Genomic DNA, 16,336 nt, shown 5'->3' on the forward strand with positions numbered 1-16,336 from the left:
AAAACAGAGCACCATACCAGCTGCTAGGAAGAAAATTAACTCTATCCCTGCTGAAACCCGGACACTTCTGTTTAGGAGATGTCTGTGTGACCGTCATCTTTCCCAGGAGTGCTGAGAAGGCTCCGGGGAGACCTTATGGCAGCCTTTCAATACTTAAAGGGGGCTTTTAAGAAAGATGGGGACAGACATTTTAGTAGGGCCTGTTGCATTAGGACAAGGGGGAATGGATTTAAACTAAAAGAGGGTAGGTTGAGACTAGATATAAGGAAGAAATTTTTTGTGATGAGGGAGATGAAACAGTGGCACAGATTGCCCAGATGCCCCATCCCTGGAAACATTCAAGGTCAGGTTGGACGGGGCTTTGAGCAACCTGATCTAGTGGAAGATGTCCCTGCTCATTGCAGGGGGCTTGGGCTAGATGACCTTTAAAGGTCCCTTCCAGCCCACACTATTCTATGTTTCCATGATTCATTTGCGCTCAGCTGGATGCAATGGTCTCCACCACACACAGCTTTGATACTGAATTTAATATGCACCTGACTTAAACTCGGACTGATACATGTCTCTGAGAAGGCCATGATCCTCTGTAGCCTGCGATTTGTATTTACTCAGGCCTGCGTTTCTGGCCCATCACCTTCATCTTGCACCTGCTGGACTGTCTTTTGCAAAGGAAAGACTTGCTACCCTGACCCTCATTCACCTTCCCTGTGAGTTGTCACCCACTCCCAGCCTCCATTTCTGCCAGGGATGTTGTCTCCTTGTCTGTCATCTCCCGAGGGTATCTTCACACTCTTCCTTGGCATGGGGAAGACAAAGAGGTGGTCTGTAGTCTCTGGGTTGTACAGTCTAAGCAGAGGAATACCTCAGAGCTGTACAAACTCTTGTCTCTCCAACACACTCCCTGGACAGATTGGTAGGGGTTGGAAGGGACCTCTGGAGATCATCTAGTCCAACCCCGCTGCTAGAGCAGGATCACCTAGAGCAGGTTGCACAAGATGGCATCCAGGTGGGTTTTGAATCTCTCCAGAGAAGGAGACTCCACAGCCTCTCTGGGCAGCCTGTTCCAGTGCTTTGTCACCCTTGAAGAAGGTTTTTGTCACGTTCAGATGGAATTTCCTGTGTTCCAGTTTGTGTCCATTGCCCCTTGTCCTGTCACTGGGCACCACTGAGTAAAATCAGCAGATTCCTGAACCAGGCCAATTTCACAATCCTGAGCACCATGGACTGGGCACAGAGGGAGGTTTTTTGGAGTGGAGGGGAGGAGCCATGATTTCTCAAATAGCTGGTTCCTTGGGGGTATGTCCTGCCTCTGCCCTGCCCTGCTCTCCTGTGGAGACAACGAGCACACAGTATCTTTGCTGCCAACATGAGGGTTGTGCTCCTGGCATGTCTTGGGGGTAAGTGAGATGGGATATTTTTTTCTCTTTGCTTTTGGCTTAGCATCTCTTTGCCAATGGTTCTTGTCTTCCACTATTGCTTCTTCTACAGCCCAAACCACAAAGGAAATGGGACATGGAGAGGAAATGAAAGGCAATCGGTGATATCTGATCCATATCTGATGGCTGTGTGGACACTCAGATCCCCTCAAATGTCACTAGACAGCCACAGGCGGACAGCTGGATGCTGCCCCACCTTGGCACCAATACCTAGACACCTTGAGCAGTGTCTCATTTGGGAACTGAATCCCAGGCCTCATGAGCAAAGACAGCAGCACACAAGGGTGGGGTTCCCTTCCCCTGTTTCACAGCTGTGGATTCCTAGTCTGTGTGGATTCATAGAATCGTAGAATAGTTTGGGTTGGAAGAGACCTGTAAAGGTCATCTAGTCCAAGCCCCCTGCAATGAGCAGGGACATCTTCCACTAGATCAGGTTGCTCAAAGTCCCATCCAACCTGACCTTGAATGTTTCCAGGGATGGGGCATCCACAACCTCTGTGGGCAAGCTGTGCCAGAGTTTCACTGTCCTCATGGTAAAAAATTTACAGAGAAGGAGGATAACCATTAGACATCTCAGTCCATATATGTTAAAAGTAGCTAAAAAAAAAAAAAAGGCAGATGGAAAAAAGACTTATGCGGGCAACAATGCTAATGCTTGTCCTGGTGTCAGCAGTTCTGCCCTTGCCCAAAGTCGTTGGTCAGTGCTTGGGATCTTGCCAGACTGCTGCATTTAGGAGCAGAAGTGGTTGTTTGTGTTGAGCTTTTCTTTGCTGTTGACCTTCTACAGTGGGCACAAAGTCCCCTTCTCCTGAGTTTCCAGGAAAAACAGATCCTGGCAAGCTTTTCCTCAGGCTTTCCCTCCCAGGGTTTGCTTCAACCTCTAGTTAATCCTCAGGGAACAAGTCTCTTTGCTCAAGCCTCCAGATGCATTCCACCTTGAAGATGCCTCTCTGCACGATCCCATTAGCAGGCCCATAGCTCTTCCCGTTGCATTTCATTGCATTCATGTCTGCATTCCTGACAGCAGTCCTGGAGTTAATTTTGTCGGGTGCCTGCCTGAAGTTCAGAGAGGGCAATGCTTCTCCATGGTCTGGCCCTGACAGAGAGAAAACCACCAAGTCATGCTGCTTGCAACTCATCACAATTTCAGCAGTTTCCTTCCACGGTGTACCTCTTGCCTGGCTGTTGATAAGAGCTGGGTGTCACATCCAGAGTGTCCAGGGAGAGACAAGCACCTCCAGCCCCAGTTTGACCCTCTGCTCTGGACACCAACCCTAGGATGAGATGGCTGTGCCTCAGCCATGATTCCACTCTTGCCACTGGCTGTCACAGGAGCCTAGATAGTCTAGTCTAGTCTAGTCTAGAATATAATGTAATGTAATGTAATATGCCTGGACACTGACTTTCAGGTGATTGAATCTGGACAAGAGGAATCCCATCTGCTCTGTTGCAGTATTTTCACATTATCTGCCCAAACATTTTTTTTTTTCCAGTAGACTTTTTTTGTTTTTTACATTTTCTGTCCTTGTCTGATCTCTTCATCAAGAAAGTCCCATGGACATGCACTAGGATGAGCAAAGCCCATTGACAGCTGGGTTTGGGAGTCAGAGAGCAATGGTGAGCTCCCACAGAGCACACAGAGTCTTGTCTCTTGCCTGGTGTTTTGCTGTCCTGAATCTCTGTGCTTTGCAGAGCTCATGAGACTCAGACTAACATCCTCTATTTCTTCTGTTTCAGCTTCCCTTGCAGGAGTCCTGCTGGCAGGTCAGTATTTGCAGTAGAGAGTGGAGCATAAGTCAGCACACGCAGCTATCCTAAAATGTCATGCAGAATGATGCTATGTCTGATCTGGAGATTTAAATAAGCTGCTCGGGGCCAAGAGACCTTGGTCTGAAACCTGTTTCCGTGGCCAATGATCTTCTCTCTGTAAACCACATTCTCCTGATTAGCTGATGGAGAAGACTTGACTCTACCTCCTGCATGCTCTGTGAGGTGCAGCTGGTACCTGCTGGAGATCTCTGGGTGAAAGGAGCAGTAACTGATCCAAACCTTTGGTGAAACAGCTGCTCATTTTAGCGAAGTTGTGTGGAGGCACTTACTCTGGGACCTCCATCTCTCTAAGGACCATAATGTGAGGTTTTCCTCTCATCTCCCTGACTGCGTGCATGGTACAGTCTAGGGTTTCTGTGGTGTGGAGTTGTCACATAGCATGTCATGTTTTGGGACTGTTCCATGGCTGGAAATGATTGGTTCTCATCCAAGGTTTTGAATATCTGGAATGTCTCTGGGAGGGACATATTAGTAGGAATCCCATGGTCAGAACTAAATGACTAAGAGCTTGCAGCTGCTTATAAAGACGCAGAGATGTGTTAGATGTCCTAACACCATCTGTGCAAGAAATTGACACCGCTAATTAGCCCACAAGCTTTTCTTATCATGTTCCTGATGGAAAAACAGTGGTGAGCATTTTGGCAATCCTTCCCCAGACAGACCCAAAATGGCATTATTCCTGCAAGAGCAAGATGTTATGTTCTCCACTATCAGCCAAAACTTGTCTCATGCCCATTTTCCACCTTGGCTTGTTTTGGGATTCAGGTGTTGCCAACTCAGCTCCCATCAGGCTTGTGAGTGGCCCCAACCGCTGCGCTGGGCGCCTTGAAGTGTTTTGGGAACAGCACTGGGGAACCGTGTGTGATGATGGCTGGGATCTGTCTGATGCCATGGTCGTATGCAGACAATTGGACTGTGGGGAAGCACTGTCAGCCCCTGGCTCGGCTCACTTTGGTCAAGGAACTGGTCGTATCTGGCTGGATGACATGAACTGCACTGGTACAGAAGTTGACCTTTCTGCCTGCAGGACCAGACCCTGGGGAGAGCATAACTGCAATCATGGAGAAGATGCAGGTGTTGTGTGCTCAGGTAACTCACGTTCACACCCCTCCCTGTGTGACCCCAAGAGGCTGTGCTGTGTAGAGGGAGGTTTTCAAGCCTCTTTGCAAAACTTTATTTCTCTGTCAGTGCTAGCCTTAGGGCTCAGGATACTGACCTGTACCGTGCCAAGGACAACGTTACTCAGCTTAGTTCTACCAGTTAAACAGTGTGTGTGGGGGGTGGTGGTGTTTGTGCTCTTTCAATACTGAGGCAGAACAGAGACTGTGGGGTTTTTTTTTTCCCCTGATCCACATTGTTCTTGCGTCTTGCGCCATCACCATGAAGTCAATGGCCAGGGAGACTGAAGGATCCCCAACGGGATGCACATACTTTCCATGTACATATTTCATGGCTGAAGTATGCCAGGGAAGTTGAGCATTTACATGGCCTCCTTCCATTTGTATTTTGTGGCAATACTCTCTCCTGGTGGATATGTTTATTCTCTAGACCGAGACACGGATGAGAAATTCAATTGTGGCTCATTTGTCTGTGAGCCAGCCCTAACCTGGACATCACAGCATTATGCTAATGACTGCTGAGCTCCAGGAACTGGTTGGGGAAGCCTTGAAGGCGTGCCCTACCACTCTACATCATGGTGAACTAAGGAGTCAATCTTCATGAAGTGGGCCATGGACACCAGGAAGTAGAAAGGGGATTGGGATGTTGACAGACTGCCCATTGCCCTCCTTCAGGTCAGTATTTCCCAAACACTGCTCCACTCAGCACTGAACAGCGAACCACATTTCCAAACGTACGTCCTCCTAGTTGGATCTGGAATGGGATTCAGCTCCATGTTAAGACCCAGGCATATATATGCCTAAAGGCAGGTGTCACCACTGGGGCTCACGGCCTTCCTGTTGCAAGCGATGGAGCTCTAGGGAGGAGTCCGTTCCCTACACAGAGTTGCCAAGTGCAATTAGGGATGCCCTGGGGCATTTGACACAACCTGGCAGATGAGATACAGGCCCTAAGCTAGACCCTACAGGGCAGGAGTCTGGGGTAATACCTACGGCATCACACCTGCTGCCAAATGCTTATTTGGACAATTGAATCAAATGCCAGTATTTGGCCAGCTGAGCAGCTCCACAGACATCACTGAGTAACTAGAATTTCAACACCCACCTCACACGAAGACACCAACAAGCCTGGAAGACATATGGGCGCCTTGATCTGTAGCCAGTCCCCACCCCTAGAGTAACATCACAGGGGGAATTGCAGAGTCCTGTTTCATAAGGGATTGCCAGTCTCTGCTCTTTATTTCTCTAACTCTAAGCTCTGAAACCACAGAGGAAGATACAGAACTTGATACTCATCAGCCTTCACGTTGTCGAGTCCTGGGCAGTGCTAGCGGACATCTTTCCTTGCCTTTGATCTCTAGGCAATCTTTCCATGTGCGATCCCTGATCCTCTTTTTGTTGTGTGTGTTTGTTTGTTTGCTCTTTCTTTTTTAATGCAGAAATGAAAAAACCAGTTAAGCTACAACTAGTGAACGGTTCAAGTCGCTGTGCCGGAAGAGTGGAGGTGCTTTATGGCCAGCAATGGGGAACTGTCTGTGATGACAACTGGGATATAATTGATGCTGAAGTTGTATGCCGGCAGCTGGGCTGCGGGACGGCTCTATCTGCTCCTTCCTCAGCTTACTTTGGGGCAGGGCCTGACCCCATTTGGCTTGATGATGTGTCCTGCAACGGAACTGAAGGTGCCCTCTCTGAATGCAGTGCAAAACCTTGGGGAAGCCATAACTGTGTGCATGGAGAAGATGCTGGTGTGGTGTGCTCAGGTAAATGCCACTCTGCATGACATGAATGGGTTTTGTGGGGTGTGGAGTCATGCTGGAGGTGCTGTAGGAGGCCCTGTTCCCTTTAGAGCAGCAATGACCCCAACAACCAAGAGAACCGTAAGATAAAAAGAGATTCATACTGTTAAGACCTAAAGTGGTCTTGCCTCTTCCCCCACCACCACGTGAGCCACCAGTAAAAGATAGTGGTGCTGCAGGAATTATTTGTAGGGCTCTGCACGCTACAGCACGTGGCCAGTAGATGCCTTGGTAGAGCATCCTCTCTCACTGTAGGGAGCAGTGGCTTTGGCAGCCCCGCCATCCCACCCTCATGCCGGTAGACGTAGTTCCTTCTGAAGTTCCTCAAAGCCTCTTGCCTTAAGTGAGGTTCTTCCCTTTGCCTGTACTGTCCCACCCAGTGTATTAGTGTCAGGTCCTCCCATGTAACTGGAGCCCCAAGGTTACACCTCCAAGTCTCCTTTCGTGATTCCCAGAGGCACCCACTCCTTCCCAGTTCACCAGCTGTCTGCTCAAGCAAGAGGCGGCATATGTCACAGCTGGTTTTCCATTAGGCATTTGCTGGTGGGCAGTTATTACCAAAATGCTGGTTGCTTGGACAACGCTGGAAGAAGAAGAGTTGGTTTCCACCTACCTTTCCTGCAATGAGGTTCTAATCAGTGTCTTTCCTCTGTAGCCACCTACAGAGTTTTGCAAAGTTTGTAGGGTCTTAGTATGTTAAGAAAACAGCATTAATGTGAGCCTGAGAGGCAGATAGAGATAGACAATATGAGAGTGATTCTGGCACCTCTAGGTATCTCACATCTTCCTGGTGTGTGTTAAGGGACCTGGGTCATCTCTAAGGGGCTGTCAGCAAAACACACAGCAGACCTGAAACCCCTGGCAATGGCAGACAGAGGCTAGAGTATCTTAAAAGCACTGGGCATCCGTATTTACAGAAGTCTGAGGCTTGTCCTCTGCCACCCCAAGTACATTTTCGTTTGTAAAATCCACTGCTGAGCTTCTGTGATGGTGGAGGAAGTGCTTGTGTTGCCTCTTTATGCAATGTTTTCCCATGCAAAAATGTGAGAGATGCGAAGTTTGTTGCCGAGTGGAGGACAGATACACCAGACTCTGCACCAGATACTTTCCTGATTTCTTTTTTTTTTTTCTTTCCCTGTAGGCTTTGCAGAACCTGCCCCGCTTCGATTAGTGGATGGATTGACCCACTGCTCTGGGAGAGTCGAGGTGTTTTATAGCCAGCGCTGGGGAACTGTGTGTGACGATGACTGGGACTTGGTCGAGGCAGAAGTGGTGTGCAGGCAGCTGGGCTGTGGGAAGGCCTTGTCGGCTACCCGTGGGGCTTACTTTGGGCAAGGATCTGGCCTCATTTGGCTTGATGATGTCAGCTGCACAGGGACAGAAGCTGGTCTCTCCCAGTGCAGAGCCACTCCTTGGGGAAGCCATAACTGTGGGCACGGAGAAGATGCCGGTGTGGTTTGCACAGGTACCCATCACTCAAGGCATGTCATGGGGGAAGCTGTTTGTGGGTGACCCTTTCAGACACACCCTGAAGGGCCTGTCCTTCAGCACAAACAGATCTGCCACACAAAGTGACACAGAATGCTTCAAAAGTGGGTTGTCTTCACACCTGTGAAGGAAATAGGCACCTCCACTGAGATTTGACTGGCCTGTCTCCAGTCCCCAGCACCGGATATCTGATGTTCATGAACACCAGAGCTAGGCAACTTCAGCATCTGATATTAGCAGTCGTCAGTCAGTTCCTTCTGCTTTTCCAAAATTCTGATCCCAGATGCTAAGAGTCCTTAACACAGCCATAAGACCACAAGGCAACCTGGTGCTCCTGGACCAATGTCAGTCCACAGGTCCCTGTGCCTTCCCAGCTCTGCTAGCCAGCCCAGTGCTACTCCCCCCAGTCTGGTCCACCATAACAACAGGTTGCAGGCATAGCTGTCATCTCCTAATGAGATAAAGGTTCAAACAGAGCTGGCTGATTTTAGTAGGGACTAGTCAACAAGAGAGTTCCGCTGGAGACCACCACTCTAAGGGACTGAAACTGCTGCAAGGGTCTGCTGAGCTAATATATGCCAGACTGATGCAACCCAGGAGTGATCAGCTCAGTGGTCTACCCTTCAGCACAGCTCAAAATACAACACAGAATTGAGGTCTTCATTATTTCTCCACACAGGATTTGCTGAGCTGCTTCCAGTCCGGCTGGTGAATGGTTCGAGCAGCTGCTCTGGGAGAGTGGAGGTGTTTCATGATCAGAAGTGGGGAACCGTCTGCGACGACAGCTGGGATTTGACAGATGCTCAAGTGGTGTGCAGGCAGCTGGGCTGTGGGGCAGCGGTCTCAGCCACCAGCTCTGCTCGGTTTGGAGAAGGAACTGGCACAATTTGGCTGGACGATGTGAACTGTGCAGGGGATGAAACCATCCTCACCGAGTGTCGGGCCAGGCCTTGGGGAGACCACAACTGTAATCATGGAGAGGATGCTGGTGTGGAGTGCTCAGGTACCACTAAAGCATGCCATGCAATGTGGGGTACGAGGGATGGTCTGTAGTTTTAGGAATGTGCAGAGGCTCATGAGTGGGGTCTCAGCACTCTCAAATGCACTGTTTCCACCAGTCCTCTGTTCCCTCCTCCCCATTTCAGTGCTCTGCCGACAGCGAAGTAACCTGGGTGCTCAGTTACGATCACTCTGCAGGTGAGGGATTTATTGAAAAGCTCCAGCCAAGGATGTGGGACCAAGCTGTGAGGCCATAGGCATCTAGCGCCACTTTACACATCAAGGGCCCAAGCCGTGTTGGCTTCCAAAGGGGGTTCAAAAAGGATGAGGGGACTTGAACATCTCTCGTATGAGGAAAGGCGGAGAGAGCTGGGTCTGTTTAGCCTGGAGAAGAGAAGACTGAGAGGGAATCTTATCAACGCTGATAAATATCTAAAGGGTGGGTGTCTAGAGGAAAGGGCCAGACTCCTCTCAATGGTGCCCAGTGACAGGACAAGGGGCAACGGGCACAAACTGGAACGCAGGAAGTTCCATCTGCATATGAGGAACAACTTTTTCACTTTGAAGGTGACCGATCACGTGGACAGGCTGCCCAGAGACGTTGTGGAGTCTCCTTCTCTGGAGAGATTCAAAACCCACCTGGACACGATCCTGTGTAACCTGCTCTGGGTGATCCTGCTTTAGCAGGGGAGATGGACTAGATGATCTCCAGAGGTCCCTTCCAACCTCTGATGTTTTGTGATTCTGTGATTTTGTGATTCCAGACCCCTGCAAAGAGGGGGTTTTGCCCTCTCCACAGAGCTCTGAGGCACGCAAAGCTCCTCAAACATTTTGCAATTGTGTCTTGGTCCAGGTGTTGCGGAACCAGCTCCCGTCCGGCTCGTGAACGGTCCGAATCGTTGCGCTGGGAGAGTCGAGGTGTTTCATGAGCAGCAGTGGGGAACTGTGTGTGATGACGGCTGGGGTACAGCTGAAGCCAGCATCGTGTGCAGGCAGCTGGGCTGTGGAGCAGTGCTATCAGCCCCGGGTTCGGCTCATTTTGGGCAAGGGTCTGACCCCATCTGGCTGGACAATGTGAATTGTTCAGGGAATGAAGCTGCCCTCTCTGAGTGTAAGGCCCAGCCTTGGGGGTCCCATAACTGCAAGCATGGAGAAGACGCTGGTGTGGTGTGCTCAGGTAATCCCTCTCTGTGTCCATCTGCACAATGGGGAAGGTTTTCTATTACCAAGAAGGGTGAATTATGTACCACCCCAGCAGCAGGCTCTGTCTTGAAGTGTTCTGAATCTGGGTTGTTGTGAGCTCTCTTTCATCATAGTGGAGATCTGTTACAAATTTTGCCTTTTTTTTTTTTTTTTGGCATGTGTGTAGCTGTTCCTGTACACAGAAGCTGTGTGCTTTCATTGACTTGGATTTCTAACTTACATTCTGCAGAATACAGTACACGGACTATTGTCCACTGAGCTCTGAATACAAGAACTAGAGATAATATCCCAACATGAGGGAACTGGATAAATGCACCCTGGGTGTCATTAGGCTCACATATATCTTATTTTTAATCAGGCAAATGGGAACTTAATCAATATCTATCCCTGCCCTTGTTTTTTGCTGTTTTTTGTGTTTGTTTTTTTTCTTCAGATATACCAAGAATAGCTCCACTGAGGTTAATGAATGGACCAAATCGTTGCAGTGGGAGAGTTGAAGTTTTTTATGGCCAGCAGTGGGGAACAGTGTGTGATGACAGCTGGGATATAAGCGATGCTGAAGTTGTTTGCCGACAGCTGGGCTGTGGGAGAGCACTATCCACTCCGGTCTCTGCTTATTTTGGAGAAGGATCTGGCCCTATCTGGCTGGATGATGTGAAATGCAAAGGGACTGAAACTGCCCTCTCTAAATGTGAGACCACTCTATGGGGAGTCCATAACTGTAAGCATGGAGAAGATGCTGGTGTAGTGTGCTTCGGTAAGTCTCGTCAGTGTCACCATCTGCTCAGCTCTTGGGGCATCATAGAATATCTCAGGTTGGAAGGGACCCATAAGGCGGGATGCTTGAAATGCCGTAGGGTACCCTCATTCTGTCTTAGGACTCTAAAACCATAGTACTGTACACAGAAGTTGCTTCCAACAGGGATGTGGGTAAATCCATCTGTGCCCTCCTTCCCATTCAAAAGCTAATGATGACACCGTGATGCTGCAGTCCACCTTGCTGCTGGCTGTGCAGAAGACTTTAAATTTGGGTCTCATGCCCACGTGAGTTACCAGTAAACCTGGTGGCATTGCAAACTGGTGTGATTCGCCCTGTTACAGAGGGTGTAGAGTCACTTGGACTCTTCTACTGCCACCAGTGACAACCCCAATGAACGTATCACGCTTGAAAAATCAAGATACACTGCCCATTTTCTCTCTCTTTCCTCTTCCAGACAAGAATATTAAAAAAAACTTGCAGAAACCAACTTAATCTACCTCTCCTCCTCCCCCACTCGGTACAACCACCTTCATGAGACCTTTTTTCACCAGCGTTTTTTTGAGTGTCTTCTCTGAACCCTCCACAGTTGAGACAAATTTCCTCACCATGTTGCAGCACTACACTTTGTTGCCACTAGATGGAAACCCTGAGCTCACTGGCATAACCTGGCATTTATTCGACAGCCTTGTGCCTCTTTGCAATGCGCATTACTACCATTCATCATTTGCATCTACCTTTCGTTAAGACTGTCCTTTTTCCGTTTCCTCAGCCTCTTCCCGTTTCCCTCGAGACACATCTCTAAGCTCCTTCTCATTCCTGTCATTCTTCTCTGGTTTCTTCTTAACTGTTGGGCATATTTCTTTTAGTTTGTTGTGCCAGCCGAGGCTTTGCCAGTGCTGAGTAGCTCTGAAGGCTTGGTTTGCATAACTTGTAGTCAGCGCTCCCATTTGTACATGCCCATGTCTTTCCCAGAACAGCTTGACATGGTAGAGTGTCACTCTCAATCCTTTCTATCCCTTAAATCCCTTTGAGAAGACTCATTGCTTAATTCGTCCTTCTTCATCCTCTGTATGATCATTTTACCTCCCAGAAGTGCTGAACTTTTGCCTTGCCCTTGCAGGAGATAAACTGCTTTCCTCTGGTTACTTGCCCACATCTTGAGAACACCCTGTGGATTCACTGACTAAACACAGATGCTTCTCTCTGAATTAAACATCCTGCTGTCCCTTGGCAGCCAGCAAGGACTGAGTGGGTGCAGTCAATGGCAGGAATTGGCCTATCCTGATGCAGGTGCCCAAAGCAGATTAAAGAAGTTGCAGTCCAGCAGTGCTCATTTCCTTCCACTGACAATAAAGGGTGCCAAGGGTCCTCAGCAGAGTTGAAAAAGTGAGGTTCAGTTGCCTAAACATAGGTGTCTAGTGTCATCTGAGACCTCCCACTGTATCCCACCCCGTCTCTTACTGCAGATCCAGCAGGGCACCAATCTCCCTTGCGTCCTGCATCAAGTCTGCTGTCTCCGTTGGGGTGTCTGGCATTCCCTAGGCAGCTCAGATGGCACCAGGTGCCAACGCTCAGGAAAGCCGATCAGCCCCTGGAAGTTTGTGCTTAACGGCTCCAAGTCTAGCTGAGGTGAATCATATCCCACTTTTCTTGCAGTCTTCTCTATGGAGGCCTGTCTTGCTTATGTCCTTTTCCCATAGTCAGTGGGGTTTTTTGCACAAAGACAGGCTTTAAGCACTTCAGGTTTCGGGGGTGAGAGCCATCAATACACCTCCTTCCTTCAGTTTTGGACAGCACCTTTCCTTGACTTTTGGGGCAAGAGGAGGGAAAACAACAGCGCTGAACCTTTTTTCCTCCGTGCTGCTTGTCCCTGTAGATTGTACTAAGCCAATGGGTACACACTGCGTTTGCTGATGTGTCTAGCAGGAACTTGTTTGCCAGAATAAAACTTAGCTGGTCTTACCTTTTTGGTTCAGGTGTTCCAGAACCAACCCCGATCCAACTGGTGAATGGTTCGAGCAGCTGCTCTGGGAGAGTGGAGGTGTTTCATGATCAGAAGTGGGGAACCGTCTGCGACGACAGCTGGGATTTGACAGATGCTCAAGTGGTGTGCAGGCAGCTGGGCTGTGGGGCAGCGGTCTCAGCCACCAGCTCTGCTCGGTTTGGAGAAGGAACTGGCACAATTTGGCTGGACGATGTGAACTGTGCAGGGGATGAAACTGCCCTCTCTAATTGCCGAGCACGGTCCTGGGGAGACCACAACTGTAACCACAGAGAAGATGCTGGTGTGGAGTGCTCAGGTACTGTTATGCCATGAAATTTGGGGTGCAATGGGGGCTATGTTACAGGAATAGTTGTCTGTGGCCTTGTGTGACACGTTTTACCACGATGTTGCTCTCAGACGAGACACGGAAGGAGTGAATCCAGTGCTATTTTAGATTTCTTAGGGGATCCGAAACACCTGCCTGGTGCTGGGGAATATGACAGAGGACCTGGTGCTCCTCTGGAGCAGCAGCTGGAAACCGGGCAGCATAAATTGGCTCCCAAAATGGACGTGTGTATTTAGGTAGCTGAAATCCCATCTGCAGTATGGGCCAAGTGGGGAGAAGGCAGGCCCAGGTGCTGCGGGGTGCTGTCAGCTGAAGGGCACTCTCCACTCTAAATCACAGCGGCACAACATTGCAACAGAGAGACCTGTGCCACAGTGGCTGGGGAAAATTCCTGGGAAGGTGATTTGGGGAGGAAAAACAAGGGGGACAAGCTGCCCCGGCCATCCTTGACCTCTGCAGAAAATGGGAGTGCTGTGTATCCAGTGATGGCACTGGCAGCATCTGCAGCTTACCCATGGGGCTCTGAGCCAAGAGTTCAGCTCCTTGAAGCTCTCTCCAGTAGGAAGCTGCTGCGGGTACAAATTGGGTCTGAGACACTGCCATCTCATCCAGGTAGCAAAGCTCACGTGTTCTGCTGATCAACATCCATGTCCACAACTTTTTTTGGCACAAGACCCCTGCAAAGAGGGGTCCGCAGAGCTCTGAGGCACGCAAAGCTCCTCAAACATTTTGCAATTGTGTTTTGGTCCAGGTGTTGCGGAACCAGCTCCCGTCCGGCTCGTGAACGGTCCGAATCGTTGCGCTGGGAGAGTCGAGGTGTTTCATGAGCAGCAGTGGGGAACCGTGTGTGATGACGGCTGGGGTACAGCTGAAGCCAGCATCGTGTGCAGGCAGCTGGGCTGTGGAGCAGTGCTATCAGCCCCGGGTTCGGCTCATTTTGGGCAAGGGTCTGACCCCATCTGGCTGGACAATGTGAATTGTTCAGGGAATGAAGCTGCCCTCTCCGAGTGTAAGGCCCAGCCTTGGGGGTCCCATAACTGCAAGCATGGAGAAGACGCTGGTGTGGTGTGCTCAGGTAACACCTCTCTGTGTCTCAGTCTTGATGGTGTTGGGAAATGTGCAGGGGAAAGGTTTTCGCCCTCAATGGAGCGTCTTCTCTGAGCTCATGATGGTCCTATTGTGTGCTATTAATCACCGTGGTGTATAAACACATTCTCGTGTGATTTATACAACACGCATGGCCTGGGCCATTGTCAGAAGTCACCACTGATCCAGAATTGCAGAGTTACCACCAGCAAGACCCCTTCTGATACCTGTATCAAGGTTTGTATCCCTTCTCCCGAAGGCTCTAAGACTTTTCCAGGGCTGGACAGGTTCCCAAAAATATCCCATTCCTGCTGAGGTCCAGGCTTGTGGTGTCACATCGGCAGAGTCACCTCTGAGTCTACACTTTTACATGAAGAGCACAGGTAAAACTAAGCAGTGTTGTCAGCAATCTTGGTCTCTGGCTGATTGGGAAGTCCGTTCCGTTCCATCATGAGAAGCAAAAAAATGTCCCAGGATTCACAGAGAATTTTAGAAACCTGAGATCACTGAATGTGTCTGTCTTTACAACACAGTATCTATCTAAGTACTTTTTCCGTTTTCTCTCCTGCTCAGACAAGGACAGCTATGAGGTCAGACCAGCAGACCTTTATCCAGGCTCACAAACCTCGTCTAATACTCTTTCAGAGCAATCCTAAACAATCCCAATGTTTTCTTTAAAATCAGGCATCCTGTTTTCTCAACTTTTAGCCATTCTTTTAGACATTCCTGGCATGTCAGAGTGAGAAGCTAGCAGAGCTTTCCTGGAGTCCCTCCTTCCTTCCATGAAACGCTTTGGGAAACTTGAGGAGAACTCCACGCTCTTTCAAGAGGAGTCATCTCCCCTACCACGAACATAGCAAAGTACATGCCTGCAGCTGAGCTGCTTGAAATGCTGTCACCCAGTGCTGGGTTCTCAGCTATGGGCAGGACAGACCCTTTGTTAAAAACGTAATTTTAACCTCCTCTTCTGACTGATTTTCTTTGGCACACTGCTTCAGTGCAGGAAAGGGTTGGCAGGTGCTTTTTAAGACCATTTATTGTCCAATGACATGGTCATTTTTAGCAGCCATGACAGTTTTCAAGGAAGATTAAGTGTCTGTTAATATGGAGTACCATGATCTGCTTTCTCCTAGCAAAGTATCCAGAACGCATATGGTGAATGTTGCAGTAACTGACGTAAAACGTGTAAGGCCAAAAGAAAGTTTCAGGAAATGTGGGCATTGGACAGTCTGTTCCCTGATGGACATTAGGAAGCTTCACATATCTGACCCAGTTTATTTGAGCATGCATCGTGTTCCTGGACATGGGTACCTAATGCTATATAAGACACCTAGCAGTATGCAGACATCTACCTGGGGCTAGACGATATGACCCTGGAGCTATGAGACCCATGATTGCTGGAGGATGGCAAGGATGCGCCAGTGCATCTCAAATGGGAGAAGACACCCAACTGGCGGCTCCTGAATGGCTCCCTTTGTACAGGCTTTGTCTGCAGATAACATCAGATTTGGATTTCAGAGCTCAGCCCAGCAGATTGCTATTGATACGGAGCAGGCACAGGGTCCTGTGCCGCCGTAGCGTCAGTAGCGATTGAAACAAACCATCTGAAACATGCCTGCTTGGAAGGGATGCATTAGCATGTCTTCCTGCCTGGGAGATTGAAATACCACTCCTGGTTCTAACTGGGACATTTCTGCCAGTCTGTGGGCCGTGCAGAGCCACACAGAGTTTGGGCTAACCCCGAATGTTCTCTTTAGCCATCTATTTTTCATCCGTGAGACACCCTGCTCGGCACTTGTCCCCTACAGGGGGGACAGCAGGGTTCAGGTGCAGCGTATTTGTGTGCACTTATCTTTTCTCGCTTGCTTTTTGTGCAGATACTCCAGCAGTGCCTCCTCTCCGGCTGGTGAATGGTCCTACTCGTTGTGCCGGGAGAGTTGAGGTGCTTCATAGCCAGCAGTGGGGGACGATCTGCGATGACAGCTGGGACTTGAGCGATGCTGCAGTGGTGTGCAAGCAGCTGGGCTGTGGGACGGCCATGGCCGCCCCAGGTTCAGCTTATTTTGGAAAAGGTTTTGGCCGTATCTGGTTGGATGATGTGAAATGCTCCGGTAGAGAAGCAGCCCTCTCTGAGTGTGGGGCAAGGCCTTGGGGAGTCCATAACTGTAATCACGGAGAAGATGCGGGCATCGTATGCTCAGGTAACCTTCATCCAGGTCCCTTCCTACAAGGCATTAATCGATACCAAGCTCCTAGGCTGGATGTTGGGGCTGGTTGTCCTTTCTCA

At 49.5% G+C, this 16,336-nt stretch overlaps 1 protein-coding gene across 1 annotated transcript in view; it reads left to right on the forward strand.

Moving 5' to 3' along the window:
- LOC142598991 (scavenger receptor cysteine-rich domain-containing protein DMBT1-like) overlaps positions 1 to 16,336 on the forward strand; it is an 87,489-nt gene that overhangs the window by 45,080 nt on the left and 26,073 nt on the right. Inside the window, 11 exon segments of the mRNA XM_075738502.1 lie at positions 1,805 to 1,810; positions 4,032 to 4,364; positions 4,914 to 4,919; positions 5,839 to 6,147; positions 7,325 to 7,648; positions 8,351 to 8,674; positions 9,524 to 9,847; positions 10,307 to 10,630; positions 12,610 to 12,933; positions 13,715 to 14,038; positions 15,927 to 16,250. Of these exon segments, the coding sequence (XP_075594617.1) occupies positions 1,805 to 1,810; positions 4,032 to 4,364; positions 4,914 to 4,919; positions 5,839 to 6,147; positions 7,325 to 7,648; positions 8,351 to 8,674; positions 9,524 to 9,847; positions 10,307 to 10,630; positions 12,610 to 12,933; positions 13,715 to 14,038; positions 15,927 to 16,250 (2,922 nt within the window).

This window comes from Balearica regulorum, chromosome 33 (genome assembly GCF_011004875.1).
Source record: "Balearica regulorum gibbericeps isolate bBalReg1 chromosome 33, bBalReg1.pri, whole genome shotgun sequence".
NCBI classification, from domain to species: domain Eukaryota; kingdom Metazoa; phylum Chordata; class Aves; order Gruiformes; family Gruidae; genus Balearica; species Balearica regulorum.